The 21,648-nt window shown below is 35.5% G+C and overlaps 1 protein-coding gene across 6 annotated transcripts in view; it reads right to left on the minus strand.

Moving 5' to 3' along the window:
- The window catches only part of FAM13A (family with sequence similarity 13 member A), a 322,984-nt gene that overhangs the window by 56,606 nt on the left and 244,730 nt on the right, over positions 1-21,648 (minus strand). For 5 of the 6 annotated variants that reach the window (XM_057726771.1, XM_057726772.1, XM_057726770.1 and 2 more), the window contains 3 exons: positions 10,418-10,459; positions 7,718-7,897; positions 235-424 (listed from right to left, as the gene is read on the minus strand). In XM_057726771.1, the coding sequence (XP_057582754.1) occupies positions 235-424; positions 7,718-7,897; positions 10,418-10,459 (412 nt within the window). Of the gene's footprint in view, positions 1-234; positions 425-7,717; positions 7,898-10,417; positions 10,460-11,823; positions 11,951-21,648 lie in introns of those variants that run through there. The other variant, XM_057726773.1, reaches the window with a different exon arrangement.

Consider the following 21,648-nt stretch of genomic DNA (forward strand, 5'->3'; position numbering starts at 1 on the left):
TGCTGTCCCCGGTTCTTTTGACGAAATATAATCTTTCTTGGACTTGATTTTTATATTTATCAAAAAGAAATAAAAGTGTACATACTTAGTAGCTCTAAGGCCTCTTTCAGAACTCATATTCTATAATTCTGTGAAACTCAAGATTGATATTTTTATTTCTTACAAAGCAAGGAAAAGAGATGTTATATTTCCTAACTGGTTACAAGTAAAAATTGTATGGAATTATGCACTTACCACAAGACCATCTTGATTTTCATTGAGCTCAGAAAGTTTGGAACTGGATTTCTGACGTTTATGTTTGCCCCTTTCTCCAATATAACCAGAAGTATTTTCATGTAATTTTTCCACTTCATGATGAGCGTTCAAAATACATTCATCAAGGTTGTTGAACACAGAAGGAATATTTTCTTTGTTGATAAGTCCCCTTGAATTGAAAAAAGATTTAACTTAATTTTAATTTAAAAGGTAAAAGGGACATTTAAATGACATTGCCACTGCATCATGCAAAGTCAAAAGAGTGCTTAGAAATTCTAGGTTGCATCTTTGATCAAAATTTGAGCAGAGTGCCACTCCTGAGATCACTTGGTGCCAAATATATCACATTAAAAAAGAAATCATTCCTAGAGGCAAACTGACAAGGGCTGTGTTTCTACCAACGAGCAGCTTTTGTATTTGTACCAATAGTAATTTGTATTCAAACCAGGAGAATAGTGCAAACTTACAAACACATTTCCCATAATTCACAGGTTTTACATACCTACATACATACACACACACACACACATCTTATAAATAAAATGTATGAAGAAAAATCTGAAAAGGAAATATGTCTTTTTCTTCAGAATGGGATACTGACTCTCCCAGCTGAGAAAGACATTTCAGCGTAGTATAGATGCATTAACACCTCAATCTGACTCCATTAGATAATCTTGGTAGAGATGGTATAATAAAAACCATGGAACACAAAGCATTTTAACTGAAATATGGATTCATTACTTCCTAGTACAAGTTTCTGGATGTAAGCTTATAACTAGAGTTCCTTCATGACTTAGTTTTAGAAGTTTTAATTACAGAATTCATTTAATATTCTTGAAATACTTTTCCTTAAGTATTTTAACATTCCCTTTTAAGAGGTTTTCACAAAATTAAATTACTTAGCAAAACGTCTGTCTTTTACTACGTCACGGAACAAATAAGACCATCCGTGCAGCACCATGGCTTGGTCAGGCACAAATGAGTGACACTTCATGCTCCCTCCTGGTGTGACCTTAAAGTCACCTCCCTGCAACTAGAGGTTACCATACTAAGTGAAGTAAGTTAGAAAGAGAAAGACAGATACCATGTGATATCACTTCTATGTGGAATCTAAAATATGACCCAAATAAACCTATCTGTGAAACAGAAACAGACTCACAGACATAGAGAACAGACTCGTGGTTGCCAAGATGGGAGGGGGAGGTGAGGGATGGTCTGGGAGTTCGGGGTTAGTAGATGCAAACTATTATATACAGCATGGATACACAACAAGGTCTCACTGTATAGCACTGCGAGCTATATTCAATATCCTGGGATCAACCATAATGGAAAAGAATATAAAAAAGAATATATATAGGTGTGTAACTGAGTCACTTCGCTGTACAGCAGAAATTATACAACACTGTAAATCAACTATAATTCAATGAAAAAAAAAAACATATAAAGGTACTTTCCTAAACAGTTAAAGCTGTATCTTGAAATAAATGAGCTCTAAAGAGTAAAAACAGATGATCATATTTTACTATCAGTTCAATCATATCCCCCAGTGAAAGATAATCTTAAATTTTTACGCTGCAATTTAAATTCATATCCTGTCTTAGACAGACTATCATGGAGGCAAAATTATGAATTGACTATTACCACAATGTTTTCAAAGTTCTATCTTTGTGATTTTTAATACTCCGTATTTAATTTAGTCTTATTTTATACAAGTTTTAATGTACAAATATGTAGATTTAGTAAAATTATACAAAGATGTAACATTTATAAGAAATATCCTAAGTACAAAATAATTGAAGTCATGAAGGAAAGTTGATAGGTACTAACATGCCAGCACATATACAAACACGCTTAAATCTCTCTCCTCCCTGCACTGAGAGAGTGCCTTCTGTGCATGGCTAGATGAGTTTTGTCTCAAATTCACAATTATTTGTTTTACTATTTAAATTTGTCTTCTTCTTCCTCTTCATATTTTCCCTAACTCCTGGGGTATAAATCCAATTGTAACTTCTTAATGGAGGAGTTTTTAGGTTTGAAAGCTGTTATGGACTAAATTGAATCCCTCCCAAATTCACTGAAGCCCTATTGCCAGTGTGACTGTATTTGGAGACTGGGCCTCTGAGGAGGTAATTAAGGTTACATGAGGTCATACAGGTAGGGACTTAATTCAAGAGGCCTGGTATCCTTATAAGAAGAGGCAGAGACACGAGAGAGCACAGAGGACACACTCACTAAGCAGGCACCGTCAGCAAGTCAGAGGGGTCTCAACAAAAGCCAACCCTGTCAGCACCTTGATCTTGGACCTCCAGCCTCTCTGAACTGTGAGAAAATACATTTCTGTTGTCTAGGCCCCCTAGTCTGTGGTACTTTGTTATGGCACCCCGAGAAGATTAATACAAAAGCTAAAAATTATTTTTAGACGTTCAAAGAACAAGTTTATTTTCTAATCTTTTTGAATAGTGAATGAATGACTGGAATAAATCCTGTCCAAATAAATATATGAAGATCTGATTGTGCAGTTGTGCTCAGGTGGAAATCCTGTTCTCAAAGGAAGCGCCTTGCTCTTGTGTGAGTCAGTGCCTCGCAGCTGCAGTGTCCACGTGACGTGAGGTGCCCACGTGACATGAGGTGCACAGGTGCAGGACTCCCACCCATGACATTCTGACAGGCTCAGTCATCTGACATCACTGGGATTTGACTTGAACTTAGATCTCGTTGGCCTATCACTTGCACTATCTAGATCTTAGTTTTAGTTCTTTTTTTTTCAGAGTTTCCTCCTCACCCCTACATACACATATAATGTTCTAGCAATACTGACCTCTTTGTTATTCTGCTAAGATAGCATACTTTTCTTTTTACTTTGCAGTAGGAATTTAATATCATATTTATATAACAAAAATAAATGTATAATTTTCTCATTGTTTTTTGGAAGATTGAAACCATTTTTACTTGTCATGCTTTGCTTTTTTTTTAAACAAAAATTTACTGTGACATTTTCAAACACAGAAAAATAGAGGGACTATCGCCATGAACTTCCTTACATCTATCACCAAGATGCAACACTTCCACGCTGCTGGCAGACTGTCAGGTTTTTAATAAGAATTAAACTGAACCCTTTCCCATAATGAATATATTCCTTAAACGTTTACATTTTTATTGTAACAAATAATAATAGAAGCCTGATAATGTTTCCTTGTGAATTTAGACAAATAAGATATCATGTGCACTAATATGAAGTACTTATAGTCTTTGTTTTCCACAATGCTTATTTAAAAAACCTGCCATGATGGTATTAGTACAGACTTTATTGACTGTTTAATCTCACCTTGAAATGTGGTGACTGCTGGCTTAAAGGATATTTTTTTTAAATGGTTGCAGCTCTAAGTTGTTAAAGGCTAAATGACAGATCATAGATTTTTATTTTTCAAACACATTTTAAAACCATTCCATAAGGCTAATAGTTTTGAATAGAATATAGTAAAGTCTAACTTTAACCTTTCCTTATTTTTAAAGCAAAACCTGATGAAAATCTTAGTTAACGAATCAATTATGTACAGGCAAACACAGAAAAACATACTTATTACAGACTATAATAATGATTCTTAACCTTCTCACAACTGATGCCATGTTAGTGCATCTCCTGGGGACATACTGAAGAGGACCTCTATGGGGGCAAAAGCAGTAGATCTAGAGCTCTTAGAGAAAAGGGCCTTATTCCTCCAAAGCTGTGGAGAGCTTAGAGCAGCCATTCAGTATGGGGTGAGACTTGAAGGAGAAGGACTATCAAGATACAACACTGTCCAAGGTGTCAGGTTAGGAGGGGCCTTATGATCAGGAAGGTAAGGCCAACAAGGAGCATGTGCAGGGGACTTCTGAACACCCAGACCACACACTAAGGAAAAGCATCAGGCAAGACTGTAAGTTACTTCTGCTATAAACCATTTGAGCCCCAAGACTCTCTCACTCAATGCACAGCTGTGGTTTGAGCACAAGTGACTGGAATGAGCAGTGAAGCAATACCAGAAAAGAGAAATGAAGGGAAGCCTAGCATTTCATGCACATCTCTTTAGATGATTAGTCAGGCTCTTCTGTACTCCATCTCCTTTTGTTCCCCTGATGTTGAAATTGAAAAACAATCAAGGTAACTTATACTACAAACATCCTTGAATGTGGCAAACTGTATTGAAATTCTGCAGGAGCGCTTACTCTGTGTTTCATATTTCTCTCCCTGTCTAGTCCCTGTTCACTTTTTTTTTTAATGGAAGTATAGTCGCTTTACAATGTTGCGTTAGTTTCTACCGTACAGCAAAGCGAATCAGCTATATGTATATGTATATCCCCTCTTTTTTGGATTTCCTTCCCATTTAGGTCACCGCAGAGCACTGAGTAGAGTTCCCTGTGCTATAGAGTAGGTTCTCATTAGTTATCTATTTTATACATAGTATCAATAGTGTATATATGTCAATCCCAATCTCCCAATTCATCCCACCTCCCTTCCCCCTTGGTAGCCATACGTTTGTTCTTTAAGTCTATGACTCTATTTCTGCTTTGCAAATAAGATCATCTATACCATCTTTTTAGATTCCATATATATGCATTAGTACATGATATCTGCTTTTCTCTTTCTGACTTACTTTACTCTGTATGACAGTCACTAGGTTCATTCACATCTCTACCAATGACCCAATTTTGTTCCTTTTAATGGCTGAGTAATATTCCATTTTATATATGTACCACATCTTCTTTATCTATTCCTCTGTTGATGGACATTTAGGTTGCTTCCACGTCCTGGCTATTGCAAATGAACACTGGGATGCATGTGTCTTTTTGAATTATGGTTTTCTCTGGGTATATGCCCAGTAGTGGGATTGCTGGGTCATATGGTAGTTCTATTTTAAGAGTTTAAGGAACCTCCATACTGTTCTCCATAGTGGTTTTATCAATTTACGTTCCCACCAACAGTGCAAGAGGGTTCCCTTTTCTCCACACTCTCTCCAGCATTTATTGTTTGTAGATTTTTTGATGATGCCATACTGATCAGTGTGAGGTAATACCTCACTGTAGTTCTGATTTGCATTTCTCTAATAGTTAGTGATGTTGAGCATCTTTTCACGTTTGTTGGCCATCTGTACGTCTTCTTTGGAGAAATGTCTGTTTAGGTCTTCCACCCATTTTTTGATTGGGTTGTTTGTTTTTTCTGATAATGAGCTGCATGAGCTGTTTGTATATTTTGGAGATTAATCCTTTGTCCATTTCTTCATTTGCAAATATTTTCTCCCATTCTGTCTTTTCATCTTGTTTATGGTTTCCTGCGCTATGCAAAAGCTTTCAAGTTTAATTAGGTACCATTTGTTTAATTTTGTTTTTATTTTCATTACTCTAGGAGGTGGGTCAAAAAAGATCTTGCTGCGATTTATGTCAAAGAGTGTTCTGCTTATGTTTTCCTCTAAGAGTTTTATAGTGTCTGGCCTTACATTTAGGTCTCTAATCCATTTTGAGTTTATTTTTGTGTATGGTGTTAGGGAGTGTTCTAATTTCAATCTTTTACATGTAGCTGTCCAGTTTTCTCAGCAGCTTGAAGAGGCTGTCTTTTCACCATTGTATATTCTTGCCTCCTTTGTCATAGATTATGCGACCACAGGTGCGTGGGTTTATCCCTGTAACCCTGTTCATCCCCCCCTTTTTTTTTTTTACTTTATTTTTTGGCTGCATTGGGTCTTTGCTGCTGTGCATGGGCTTTCTTTAGTTGTGGCGAGCGGGGGCTATTCTTTGCTGCAGTGCCCGGGCTTCTCATTTTGGTGGCTTGTTATGGAGCATGGGCTCCAGGCACACAGGGGCTTCAGTAGTTGTGGCACATAGGCTCAGTAGTTGTGGCACGTGGGCTTAGTTGCTCTGGGGCATGAGGGATCTTCCCTGACCAGGGATTGAACCTGTGTCCCCTGCATTGACAGGTGGATTCTTAATCACTGCACCACCAGGAAAGTCCCACCCCGTTCACTTTTGATGTTACCCTGCTGTGCTCCTCCCCGGCCTGCCCCATGCACCCACCACCATCACCAGAATCACTGTCCAGCTTTGTTCTACCACACTTACTACCGCTTCCAACCTCTGCTTGCTATCCCTCTGTCCAAACAACGAGGGTGGAAAGCACGATGTCGTGACACACTAGGGACTTTAAGAATGCAGTTTTGCTACATATTGTGTGGCAGAAATGAGGCAGAGGCTAAGAACAGTGTTGGATGAATAATTGGTACTTGCTGTATAACACAATATAGGCAGTACACAAGCTAATTATATTCCTAAACACTTTCTATAAAGCTTAGTCAGTAGCTAATTTTAAATATAAATATGTCCTGCATTATAAATTTCCTATTTTCTAAAGGAAATATTATAGCACCCTCTCCTAACCACCAGCTCCAAGACAAATGTTTTTTAAAAAGTGCTACTTATACCACTTGAAAAGTCAGTGGGTTATATGACTGATACTTTTTAATTTCTAAAATTACATTTGTTAATATAGTTCTTAAACATCTCTATAACGTGCAGCATAGAGTTTATACTATTCATCTTTTTGTATCTTTCTTTAAGCAAAGAGAAGCTTCTTTTTTTTCACAAGTATTTTGATGTAGATTATGAGTCCAGGTGAAAAGGAATGATGGGAACTAGAGTTTGGTTTAGTATTTGACATTGAATAAGAATTTTAAAATAATAACTTTATAGAAACTAAATGCTACATAGATAAAAGTTTCAGGAAAAATATGGGAATATAGTCTATTATATATAAATTTATTTTCCTTGACAATTTACATCATGATTATTTAATAATATGAATGGTAATTATTCATTTGTATTTTATCAAATCTTTTAGTGGAGAATAAAGTTTGCTGTAATACTCTTCTTGAAATTCATGCTGAGAGAATGTCTTAAAATTAGTCATTATAATAATAAAGAACTCAAGCATTTCCTCTTCTGTTAGGCTTAAGCTCAACCTTTCTTATATTAAAACATAATCAACTGTCAGAGCACTGCAGTAATATTCTGGCATTTAATCAGGTCAGAATAGTAGGGAAATCTGCTGGCTCATAAGCAAGTTTAATAGCCAACTAAATGTTGTCTAACAAGGGAAAAAACCACCTCTGGACAGGCATGCGGCAATTTTCCTCCTCTAATGGTTCAGGATCCCTCTAAATATTGACAAGATATTCATGAGGAAGCCAAGAAATGTATTAAATCAGAGGTGGCTTCCCACAACATACAAAACATCTAGATGAAAAGGAAATATTTATTCAATCACCTATGAATTTGCAAATGTTAGCTAAATTTAATAGGGTCAAAATGAAAACTTTTAAAGTTTTAACCTGAGTACTGAAATGAGAGTCTCTATAATACAGTCATTAATTAGGGTGTATATTTTTAAAAGAAGAAGAGCAAATGCAAAGAAGAAGTGCCAATCCCAACTCACATATCTCTGCCATGTCGAACTTCATCCTGCTCCTTAGACTGGCGTCGTCGCTGTTTGCTGGATGTGGAGGAAGATGCTGATGATGTTCCAGATTCTGAGTCGTCTGAACTTTGATCTCCAGAGCTATTAACATCAAAAAGATGCTGTTCCACAGCTGACCGGATGGTTCTTTCTAAGAGTCTGGTAAAAAAAGAATGCAGATTCAATCAAGCAATCAAACTTAGCAATAATTGCATTTAAAAACATGTCTGTGTACACAGAGAACAGACTGGTGGTTGCCAAGGGGGAGGGGGCTGGGAGAGGGATGGAATGGGAGGCTGGGGTTAGCATACGTAAGCTTTAATATGTAGAATGGATAAACAACAAGGTCCTACTGTATAGCACAGAGAACTACATTCAATATCCTATGATAAACCACAATGGAAAAGAATATAAAAAAAGAATGTATATATATCTATATGTATATGTATAACTGAATCACTTCTCTGTACAGCAGAAATTAACACAACATTGTAAATCAACTATATGTCAATAAAAAAAAGTCCCTGTAATACTGGAAATATCAGCATTTCCAATGGAACAGCTACTACAGCTTCATAATCAAAGCCAGGATGAGGCATTAATCCCCAAATATTTGCATTGTGTATTAAAAACAAAACTAAACGGAACAAATTCCACCAGTCTGATGATTATGTTTTCCATCTCTGTGAGTCCAGGATTACTGAAACACTCACAGCAGGTCCAGCAACAATTATAGGAGGCACTCAGGAAATAAGGATCATTTAATATAAGTCAGAATGAGGAAAGATTTTTTCTTCATAGAACAATGATGGACCTATTCTTACAAAGGTGAGTTTCTTCCAGGTTTCATACCAGTTCTGCAGAGGAAGACAATGTGATTTACAAAGCAAATTGGCACAAATAATTTTATGATGCCTATTATCTATCTGGAATCCTCTCAAGATAAAATTATATAGGGAATAATGCTATTAAAAAAGAACACCTTACCAAAGCAATTACCCCTCATAACAGAACGGCAAAATCTTTCTGAACCTCTATTCAATTAAATTGTGATATATATGATTGAAACCATATTCATGCAAACACCCCAATGTATATTACTGATGTTGGAAGGACAGATTTACTTTGTTCAACCTGAAGAAAACAGGCAAGCACAGGGGCTGAAAAGAGTACATGATAAGACAGATAAGGTATTTTTAAAGCTATATAATCTTTCAATGTATCTAAACCCTTTTTATCACTTCATTATTTAATTCTGAATAAGCAGGCATGAAAAATCCTAAACTGACACTCCTCAAAGGATGTTTTCCTTCACTTGAAAAAAAATCACGTCCAAACTCATCAAACTGTATACATTAAATGTGTGTAGTTTTTTGCATATACACCTAAATAAAGCTGTTAAAGTTTTTTTAAAACCACATATATATTTTTAAAATGGTCAGATTGAGAAATACATTCAGTTAAATAAAATGAGTTTTGAAAATTTAAGATCTTTAGATTTTCCAAATGTAGTTTTATAATAGACTCATAGTAATTTCATTAAAACTATTTCAGGACAATGAGCAAGTACAGTCTGACTTAGGCATTAGAACTTTAATATCTAGAACTCTACATCCCAATGATTTGAGATTACCTAATAGTGGTACAGAGGAAAGTGAATAAATTAATATATACATGCATACCTTTTCCAAAACCCACACCTTTTCCAAACATTATACAAGACATATAAGAAGTAAAGGTTATTAGGAAACAAACAGCAAGAACACGTCAGTCTTGGTATAATTCTGGCATCTCTTTAAAATTCACAAAGATAAAAGATGTCAAACCTGCCCTCTTATTGCTTCCTCACCTAACAAAGAGAAAAACAATTCCAACTCATTCTCTTAGAGCCAAATTCATACCAATTAGTGTTTCTTCTAATTATGTTCTCTTCTTCCATATCACACCACATCTTCCCCTTCTCCTCCACCTGATCCCTCCTGATGGAAGATGCTCCAAAAAGCACCACCCAGATCCCAGGCGTGTCACATGGGTGGAGCACAATGAGCAACGTGGTCAGAGTGGTGGGCAGGGGTAGGTAACCGCAGTTTGGATTTTAGTCTAAGTGCGATCAGTCGTCTTAGGAGGAAAAGAGACATGTGATGGACATAATTAACAGAGCACTGCCACTGCCCTGTGGAAAGAGGACTTGCTGCCATCACTGATGTGCTTCCTTTTCTGTGTCCTATCAGACTGTAAAGTCCCCAAAGGCAGAGCCCAAGGCTTATTTGACATTAGACACCTAACACTATGCTTGGCGTATTGTAGGCGCTCAATAAATGGAGGCTGATTAAAACGAACAAAGGAAGAAGTAAAATACACGGTTCATACTTTCACCTTTAATGGCAAGACACCTCCCAAAGCACACAGATTGCTTTGCACATATTAATTGACTGACATTATTTTGACTGAAATAAAAAGAAAATCTCCTGTGTTTACATGGCTGAGGGGTCTCCAGTCACACACCCATACAGAAGCTCAAATAGGAACATTTCTTATTTAGTCTTCTCTTCTGGGTAGTTTTAAAAATCATCACTGGTTGCTTATTGTGTTAATCTTCCAATGCTATACACTGTTAGAAGAGTTTTTTAATGTTTAATAAATGAGAGGAGGGGAAAAAGCCCAGTCCAGATCACTTACTCTCCAGTTGTTGATACATTGCTGACTTGGGATACGTGGGCACTGTGGAAAAGAAGCAAAAGAAAGGAACTCAGGTTAGACAAAGGACCAGAGACTGTGAATGAAACAGCGTTTTTTTCTCCATTTTAAGATGTCCATGACAGTTTCAAAAGTGACCTCTGAAAACCATCTCTACCCTCTCAGACTATTGCTATGGCCCGAGTCTGAGGTCTTTGAATTTTCCCAAAATGTTAATACAACTGCTGCTGACTGCTTCCCTGCTGCCAACTCCCCCTTCCCTGCTCTGTGCAACCCAAGTCCCACTCCCTCCAGACCTGCAGGCAGAAGCATCTTCCTAAAATTGCTCTGAACATGGAGCAGGGGCCGTAGGGAACAGAGAACAAGGAACAAATGCTGGTTTGTACCAGACTCTATCTGAGCCACCTTTTCTGCCTCAAGCTCTATAATGTTTCATCTTAACATCTACTTTATAACCCTTTTATTGAGCATTTATAAGCTTCCTCTCCTTTCCCATTTTCTCCAAAGCCTGAATTCCTCTGAAAGTATTAAAAAGTAATCAGTTAAAAAAAAAAAGTATGCAATAGAAAATGGAATGGTGAAATGAGAGAACACTATTTGATTGGCACACTTCAGAACTGTGCCCCTTTTGCCTGCACTCTGTTTATATAAGCACAGTTGAGGATGGCAACTGTTTTAACCATATCAGTATCAGGACTTTCTTACATTCTGCCCTGTAGTGCTTAATTGGCTTCTGAATCAAGATTCAAAAGTGTCTATGTTAAAAATGAGATTTAAAAAAATCTTTAGTGAACGTCAAACTATGGTTTTGCCTATTAGATCTAATAATTCTCCCATTTTTACTTCTTTCTTTGTAGAAGACACTAGAAGAAAATAAAAACTATTAATGACCAATATTGATGGTTGCCTTTCAATTACTCCAAGCATCCTCATTTATACTACAGAATTTTCAACATGTGAACGTGCTGCTTTGGAATCATGTCGAGTTTTTCTTCTATGTGCTTGTATATCTCATCCCTTTGCATTTAGAATCTAAGTGCCTCAAGAGGTTGTATAATGTTTCTTATTTTCTTTCATGACAATATCTACAAATACACCAGCACCATACCAACCACAGTACTGATTATCCCAGAGGTGATCAACAGACACTCACTCCTTAGCCCCAGAGAATTCCTTTAGCTAAAGCTGTAGCTCTTTGTCACGGCCACAAACCATAGCCAAATTCCAGAAAAACTGCACAAAAGAATACTTTGTTCACAAGGGCAACTTATGAGAAGAATCGTCATTAATAAATGAATGAACAAATAAATATGTGCTAACAGTTACTGAGTGCTCACTATGTTTCAGACACTGAGCTAATAATTGTTTACACAGCTTTTCTCACTTACTGTTTACAATAACCCCATGAAGTAGGTACAGTCATTTTCTTCTCCCTGTTTTCAAATGCAGAGGTTAGAGAGGTTAAGTAACTCACAGTCATAGAGCCAAGAAGCAGATGACCTAGGATCTGAACCAAGAAAGTTTTAGCTTAGAGTCTAAGCGCCTAATCACTACACTAGACTTTCAATCCATCACTCACTAGGAGAAACACTCACTAGAGTCATCTGCCTATATGGGGGCCTGGACTTAGGTATTTAACTTTGCTTTTAATTACAACCACTTCTGCCTCACAATACCTGCTATTCATAGAGGTTCCCAGGTTACATAACTAACAATAAATCCTTTGCTGCTCTCTGTCCTTAGCTGGAACAGGCAGTCCCTGCTTTTATGCTTGCGGCTCACCCTCTGTAAATTCAACACTGTATAATTAACTCCTGTACTCCACTTCTCATGCAGTTACACAACCTTGGTTTTGGGAGCAGGGGTCAATTTGAATAATGACTCTGGGAGAACCTAGAGGAGGGTAAAGAATATAGATCTGCTAGATGCTAAAAACATGCCAAAGACATATAATCAGCCAATCAGTCAGCCATGCCATCTGAGAATGAAGAGATATACTTCCTCTCCTCCCTTCTACACACTTTTGACCTGAACTTCTTTTTGCTTATTAAAGTACACACTGATGTTTTTATGTTCCTTTTGGGAGGATAGGGAGGAGAAGCTGAAAAAAGGCAAGGAAGAAAGATACATGGAAATGACAATGAACGAGACCAGGTTCTGAGATTCCTAACTCCCTGAGTAAGTGCTTCTCAAACTCTCCTGTGAGACAGCATCACGCAGGATCTTGTTCACAAACAGATTCTGATTCAGTCGGTCTAGGTCTAGGGAAGGGGAAGCTGAGATTTTGCATTTCTAACAAATTCCCAAGTGATTCCGATGCTGTTGATTTGTGGAAGACATTGATAACCAAGCTCCAAATTCTTGCAACTAAACTTCTTTAAGACTTCAGTGACTTAGATATCACAATTGCTATTTTTAAACATCCTAAATTATGAAGGTATGATTTGGAAAACTTATGCTAGCTGCAATGAATAAAAGGCAACACATCAAAATTTCCCTCAGAGCTTAAAGAAAAATGACCCAAGCCACCTAAATCAGTCTTAAAGAGCCCTTCTCAGAATGCAAAAGTAAATGAATAAATCAATAATGAGACTAAGTAATTAAATCATATAGCTTTTGTTAACATTTATCTTAGGTCGAATTTATGATAAATCTATATTTTTCTGTTTCTGTAATAGGCCTTTGGAATTTTTGGTATTACTTAATGTGTCCATACTCCCATGCTTTTAAAATAGAATTTTTCTAAAGAAAGTATTCGGAAAAAGAGAACTTTTCCATTGGGAATCAGAAAAGTGAAGTTCTGGTCTTGGCTCTGTAGTTAGTTAGCTGCAATCACAGTCAGATTGTTGGTTGGCTTGGCTGCTTTGGGTTGGTTTCTTCATAGAGAAAATGAAAGCCTGGGCTCGTGATCGCTGTGATTTTCTTTTAGCTCTAAAATTTTATAAGACTACCTCAGTTTCAAGTGTATTGCCCTAAAGTTTAAATCATTACAAAACGTTTAACCGCATATTTAGTTTTATGCCAGTGCCAGTCATAGTTAGGGTTCATCAGATACCAAAATGGCTTTGGTCAGGCAGCCAATCACCTCCATAGTTCCTCTAGGATGTGTTTAACAATTCGTCAATAACAAGATTTCTAAGAATATTTAATGTCAGAAATAGGGACTGCTTCTGTTGCTATGATTGGCTCATATAGGTAAGGTTAAGACACCAACAAAAAGACAATAAGCAAATAAGCTAAAGTGGAACAATGATTTTCTTCATCTACATGTAGCTTGTTTTTTATCCCCTGCAGAGACCTAAGAATAATGAATTTTTTTCAGCGTGATTGACTGATTTACTAAGGAAATCTATTACTTATGCAATTTAAACACTTGAATATGGAAGAGTTCATTTCCTAATGATAATAAAATAAGTATTCGAAACTAAAATAGGCAGACTCCAGCAGTTTATGGTCTATTTGATTACCCAAGCCTACTTAAGTGATGGTGCTGATAAGTGTTCTCCTGCTCTGGTCATTCAAAACAGATTCTAAGCCTACTCTGAAATATATTCTATGACATAGGTAAATATATTTAGTTTTTATTTCTATTAGCAAAACATTTCCGTGAAGTGATTATGCTCAGTAATATTAGTCTATAAAATTTCCATGTGATAAGATGCACAGAATGCCTGTTGACAAGTGATTCTCTAATTAGATCTCTTGATTTGAAATGAAGAAATCTTTCAAATCTGCTGAAACCAGACATCTTGAAGAAGCACGTGTTCTCTATTGTCTGTTCTCTTACTTCAGTATATTCTCTTTTCAGTAGTGTATAAAATGCTACCCATAAAATATTGTTTTAATAAGAACCACTAGCTCTAACAGAATTATCCTTTTTCTCTAGAAGATAATATTTACATTCTCTCAATTTTTTTAATGAGTAAGAATTTAAAAGACTATTATGTGATGTTTGTTTAAGCCTAAGGATGAAGATCCTGTAACTAATCATCAAAACAGAATGAAATTCTTAATTTGTCTATTTAACAGAATACGGTATTTTTAGTATCATGTTAAAATACTAAAAGTTGATATGCAGTGTCAACATTATAAGATGATTGCACCATTTCCTTATAATTGTATAATGTATTTCTATATTAAAATATTTTCATGATTTTAGTTCAATTCTCTACAGTGTCATACAGTAAAACAAATATACTCAATCCTCAATATTTATTGACTTTGCTTTAAGTTTTAGTTATGGTTATCATATGCAGAAATTTTAGGGCGCATTTATAGGTATTTAGGTTTTGACAAAAAATATTTATTTTTACATATCATTATTGAAACTCACACATACTACTCCTTTAAACATTAGGACTGATTTGAAGAAAGGAATTATTTTTTATTCCTATATCTTGATACTCTATTAAATATTTTCTAACAAATTAAATAGAGCCCATCAAAATGTCAAAATAGGTTTTGTACAGCCTCTTCCAAGGCCCTAATTATTGGAGTTTTCAGTTTTACATATTTATCACGTTTTACATAAAAAGAAATTAAGATTTTTTTCAGTTTTCAGACTAATGTCTTTACAAAGCAAAATTAAGAAATGAAGCAGAACCTCAGAACCTCAATTTCCCCATTCATAGATGAGGAAATTGAGGTTCTGAGAGGTTTAGTATCTCACTCAAGTTTACACAGCTCTGGTTCCATCTCATGTAATCTGGCTTCAGATATGTCCTTAATAAAAACATAATCCTTACTCTCAAATAATGCTGCTATTCACATAAATCTTTGGCTACACATCTATTTTCTTAGAATTAGAACAGATCACTAAAAGCACTTTTTGGATTCACATGAACTTTTCTTCTCAAAATTTATGCATCCCAGGAAACTTTTTATTTCATCTAGGTTTTTTTTTTTTAGCATAAAATTGCATAAAGTATTGTTTTTTTAAGTCTTTTTATTTTCTTATTTTTATTTTTTATAAGTTTATTTATTTATTGGCTGTGTTGGGTCTTCATTGCTGCAGGTGGGCTTTCTCTAGTTGAGGCGAGCGGGGGCCTACTCTTTGTTGCAGTGTGCAGGTTTCTCATTGCGGTGGCTTCTCTTGCTGTGGAGCATGGGCTCTAGGTACACAGGCTTCAATAGCTGTGGTATGCGGGCTCAACAGTTGTGGCTCACAGGCTCTAGAGCGCAGGCTCAGTAGTTGTGGCGCAGGGGCTTAGTTGCTTGGCAGCATGTGGAAGTGCATGTGGGAGCTTCCTGGACCAGGTATGGAACCTGTGTCCCCTGCACTGGCAGGCGGATTCTTAACCTCTGCACCACCAGGGAAGTCCCGCATGAAGTATTCTACAATCTTTTAAAAACTACTATACCCCTCACAGCAAACTTCACTTCTGATTATTAGTATTGACCCTTTTTTTCTTAAGTTTACCAGAGGTTTTCTATTTTGTTCTTTTCCTTTTTACTTTCAAAGAATGAGTTCCTGGATTCAAACATCAGTTCTGCTATTTTTATGTTTTTTTAATTATTATTAAATCCTTTCAGGTTTCCAAGAAGTTGCTTTTCTTCCTTTTTATAACTTCTTATTTTAAATGTGTGGCCCGTTTATTTTCAATCTTTTTAAGAAAGTGAAGTTACCTCTTAAAAAGAGCTTAGATCTCACTCCACAAGTTTCGATATATACTTTTCCCCCTTTTCTTCCAAACAGTCTGTACTTGAACTTTTTACTTCCTATTTGAATTTCTTCCTCCCTTTAGGAGAGTTTTTGTTGGTTGATTGGAAATTTCTTGTTACTGATTGCACTGTGATTAGAAGACTGTTAATATTTCTACTCTTCAAGAACTTTTAGAGATAGCTGAGTAATCTTTTAGAAAGCAGCAGGAATGCTTAAAGTCCTATTTGTAGGTTGCAAAGTTTAGTGTATGTGATATTCCTAAATTTTAAATCTTATTGATTTTATCACTTCTCAGTGCTATTTTCTAAATTTTGTTTGTTATAGACATATGGTATATATAAGTTCTATACTTCAAATGTGTTTCTTGTTTATCCTTGTTAACTTAAGGATTTAAAGTTATATGATTTGATGCAATGCTATTTTATGCATACTTATTATAACCTTTATATTTTTAGTATGGATTTTACCCAATAAAGTAAGTCTAGGTTTGTCCTGATTAATGGATCTGGCTTTAAACTCTACTTGCTCTGATTGATATTGCTATCTCTGCTTTCCTTCTGTTCATATTTATCAGAAATAAATCCTATATTATTAACCTTTCTCCACTATTTTGTTTTAGGCATAGCTCTTTTGAGCAAAACATAGTTCAAGTAGTCATTTTAAAAAAGTATTTTCAGCTTTTATCAAAGAATTTAATTCATTTACATTTATTGTCATAGCTGATATATTTGTTCTCATTTTATGTTTTTGGTTTATGTTTTATAATTTTGGAATTTCCTTTTCCTTTGATTTCTGTCTTTGCTCTTATCTCCTATGGTGACTTGGGATATAGGAATCCTATGCACAGTCCTACTAGTTGTTGCCTCTCATACCCATACATCTGTAACTATTAAAGCTGAAACCCCAAAAAACAACCAACCAAAACCCCCCCTGAAACTCTTGATGCCTGCTTCTGCTCTCCTACCTTCCACGCAAGACAAAAAATTTAGAATTTCATTACTTTCTTTGGCCATCCACTGAAATTTATAATCAGGTTTCTACTTCTTAATTAAAAAAAAACCATGTTTTTGGATTCATCACTCAATTAGCTGGGTATATGTTAAGACTGATTTCCACTTCTATTTCTATTAGTATGGTTTCCTCCTTAGGATCATAATTTTCAGGTTGGCTTTCCAATCTCTGACTTTCATATCTAACATTATTTCTCTCCTAGCTTTTCCTTCATCCTTTTCATTTTGGAAGAGTTTCTCAAGTTTCTCTCATCATGTACTTGATTTATTTTAAATACTTTCTACTCTTTAATGCTTTCCAAAGTTTTAAAAATCTCTGCACATACATTTTTAGGCTCCTCTTTCCCTCATTTCAGCTGTTCTTCTGTGTCTCTAGCCTTTTAATTCTAAACGTATTCTCTCCTTACAGTTTCCTGCTCTTGTTTCAAAGAGGCTGGTCACGTCCTTGAGCATTTTTGGAGAAGATTAGTAAATATTACTTCTTAAACTTTCCTCTGAATCATACAAAAAACAATTTCCTGAAATCTGTTTCTATTCTGAGTCCTCAGAGCAAGTCATCCTTTCCCTTAGTTTGTGATTTCTCTTTATAGGTCCCAAATAGCTCTGTGTTTAGTGGTTCATAAGGGGGAACAATCAATTCAGGCAGAGCCATTATAAAAAACCTGGCTGGGTATATTGTTCTGAGTTTATTTCACTGTCCCTTGGCCATGGGCAGGTGCCACCTCTTGGATTTCGACTTTAAAAGCCAGGATGTGAGCTTGCCCTTGAACAATCTACAATGCATACTTGAGTGGACTTTCTGCTTGGTTCAATTTATGATTAAGCTGGAAAATCAGAAACAAATGTGTAGTCTGTCTGTGTGCAGTGTACACTTGAATGCATGCATTAAATCCAATAACCTTCCTGCCTTTATCCCTTTCTCAAATGCCTTTGTTAGGTAACTGAGCATCCCAGGAGGATGCCTCCGCCTCTCTGTTGTTTTGTGTACTTAATGTTCCAGGCTCTAAATGGGAGGTGAAAAAGAATACACAGATCAGCTCTAGATGGTTCAGAAAATAAGTTTCTGCTCAGTTAGGGGAATGTCACTTGCTTTTCTGGTCAGTGCAGTAGACATTGGATGTTTTTCTGCCTTCCTTCTCTCTCTGTGGTCACCATGTTTTTCAGATGGTGGAAAATGAAGCCTGCAAGGTGAAAATACGTTTCTCGGTTCATCTCCATTGATGATGTTGCCTTTGACTTATAGTTTTCTTCTTTATCATTGTTATAAATTTGTCTCTCGTTTTTGTCTTTTATATCTCATTAGAATTTAAATGGAAAGCCGGAAGACAAAGCTGGTATGCTTTTAACTGAGAAGTTTACATTTTATTAAAATCTTAAGTTCTTATAAACAGAAGTCTAAAGGGAGGCAGGGAGAATGAAAAATGAAGCATTAGGAGATCTAGACAGAATGGCTACAAAGGCATCATTTTCTACAAGTAAATTTTTCCTTTGCTTTTTCATGTTGAGGGAAGATATGAAGAGAAGCATAAAAACATAAAATTTTATACAATTTATCTTTATTTCTCAGTATAGCCTAAATATGTTTAATATTTTAATTAACATTGATAGAATTAAACGCAGAATCTGTACTTATCTCTTACTATGCAAAAAATGTAACTAATGATTCTCAGATGTCAAGAACTCAATATTGAATCCCTAAAGAACGGTATGATAAACAGTTGTAAAGTTTATAACCATTCTTCAGTATAAAATAATTATACTGTGGTCTGGTTCAGTGATTTTCAGCCAAGAGTGTACATCATTTTATGACGCTTTTTCCCTCAAACTTTTTTATTGTGGTAAAACACACATAATATGAAATTCACCATCTTAACCATGGGTGCACAAACATCCCTTTAGGACCCTACCTTCAATTCTTTAGAGTATATACCCAGAAATGGAATTCCTGGATCATACGGTAATTCTAATTTTTTAGGGAACTGCCATTACTAATTTTGCTAGTGGCTGCAATATTTTACGTTTGAACCAGGAATGCACAAGTGTTTCAATTTCTTGTCATCTTTACCAATACTTATTATTATTTTTTATAGTAGCCATCCCAATGGGTAGGAGGTGGTATCTCATTGTAGTTTTGGTTTGTATATCCCTGATGATTAGTGATGTGGAGCATCCTGTCATGTGCTTATTGGCCATTTGTATATGTTCTTTGGAGAAATGCCTATTTAAGTCCTTTGCCCATTTTTTAATTGGGTTCTATTCGTTTTTTGTTGTTGAGTTTTAGGAGTTCTCTATCTGTTCTAGATATTAATCCCTCATCAGATATATGATTTGCAAATATTTGCCCTCATTTTGTGAGTTGCCTTTTTATTCTGTTGATAATGTTATTTTTTTGATCACAGAATTAAAAAAATTTAAAGAAGTCCAATTTATTTTTTCCTTTTCGTTTCCTGTGCCTTTGGTGTCACACCTAAGAGATCACTGCCAAATCTAATGTCATATAGCTTTTGCCCAATGTTTTCTTCTAAGAATTTTATAATTTTAGTTCTTATATGTAGATCTTTGATCTATTTTCAATTAATTTTTGTATATGGTGTTAGGTGAGGGTTCAACTTCATGCTTTTGCATGTGGATATCTGGTTTTCCCAAAACTATTTGTTGAAGACTGTTCTGTGACACTTTTTGAAAATACGGACACCCAGCCCACTTGAGACTCAGAATCTTGGCCAGTAAGACCCAAGCATCTTTAATGAGTTCCACATATTTCATAACATAAAGATAGCATTATCAAAAAACAGCAAATAACAAATGTTGATGAGTATGTAGACATACAGGACTCTTGTACATTACTAGCAAAAATGTACTTTAAAATGTTTTAGGTGGTAAGTTTTATATTATATGTATTTTACCACGATTGAAAAACAATTTAAAACTGTTAAAATGGCAAATTTTATTTTATATTTTACCACCAAGAAAAAAAAAAGAAAAAAGAGCTTGATAAGCAGAGGTAATGTACCTCCTCAGTTTAGAAATACTATTCTAGTCAAAAAGGACGAGGAAAAAACAGTTTAAAATATATAGTTATCTGTGTCTAAAGATGTCCAAAATATCTAGCCAACTTTATCATTTTGGGAAAAAAATCAAGTAGATAATTAAATAAATAGCCTGCTTGTTTGTTCTACTTTTTAGTTAGTAGCCTGAAACAGGTTTATAAACAAATATAATGTCTGGTATGATACACTTCTCCAAACTATCCCATCTGATAATAAGAGCTTTTTACCTCAAAATGATAATTTAGAAAACATACATTATGCTTAAAGAGAAAAATAAACTATTAAAAATTTAATAATATTTACCTCCCCCCCCCACCAAATCACAAACACAGGAATTCTAGCACAAGTTGTTTGGAAAGGTAATCCCCAAAAAAGCTATCTAAAGATGAGTTAGAAAGAATTTTTCTACTTATAAAGATAAGAGTGGTATGATATAATTTCCAGATCCCATCTGGTGTCTATTTAAATCTGAATTTACCCAAAGCTAAATTTTTTTCTTCAACATAAATTCTGAAATTAAAAGACTTTCATAATTCAAAAAGATACATGTACCACAATGTTCATTGCAGCATTATTTATAATAGCCAGGACATGGAAGCAACCTAAATGTCCATCAACAGATGAATGGATAAAGAAGATGTGGCACATACATACAACGGAATATTAGCCATAAAAAGGAATGAAATTGAGCTATTTGTAGTGAGGTGTCTGTCACACAGAGTGAAGTAAATCAGAAAGAGAAAATCAAATACTGTATGCTAACGCATATATATGGAATCTAGAAAAATGGTACTGATGAACCTAGTGGCAGGGCAGGAATAGAGATGTAGATGTAGAGAATGGACTTGAGGACACCAGGGGGAGGGGAAGCTGAGAAAGCAGCATTGACATACACACACTAAAAATGTAAAATAGGTAACTAGTGGGAAGCTGCTACAGAGCACAGGGAGATCAGCTTGATGCTTTGTGAAGACCTAAAGGGGTGGGATAGGGAGGCTGGGAGGAAGGCTCAAGAGGGAGGGGATATGGGGATATATGTTTACATACAGCTGATTCACTCTGTTGTACAGCAGAATTAACACAATACTGTAAAGCAATTATACTTCAATAAAGATTAAAAAAATAAAAAAAAAAGACTTTCATAAAATTGATGCTTCCTGGAGTCTAGGAATAAAAAGTTAACAAAATCCTGAAGAATGAGTTTGTGTGCCAAACAGCTAATTTAGAAATAAATCTAATAGATGTTCCTGATTCAGGAAAATTAGAAAACATATGAAATACTGAAACTGACCTAAGCAATTCCAAATCTGCTAAAATAGTAATTTATTTTCAGTTTGACCATGATTATGACCCTGGCCATAAGGAAGGTGAAGGTAGTATAGGGGAGATGGGAGCAGGTAGAGATGAGGAGGAATAGAAAATGGAGATCAAGAACCCTACTCCCAGTGGAAATAACCACAGAAATCAACACCTGGGCTTGTAAACATTGAA

This window comes from Hippopotamus amphibius, chromosome 3 (genome assembly GCF_030028045.1).
Source record: "Hippopotamus amphibius kiboko isolate mHipAmp2 chromosome 3, mHipAmp2.hap2, whole genome shotgun sequence".
Lineage (NCBI taxonomy): Eukaryota > Metazoa > Chordata > Mammalia > Artiodactyla > Hippopotamidae > Hippopotamus > Hippopotamus amphibius.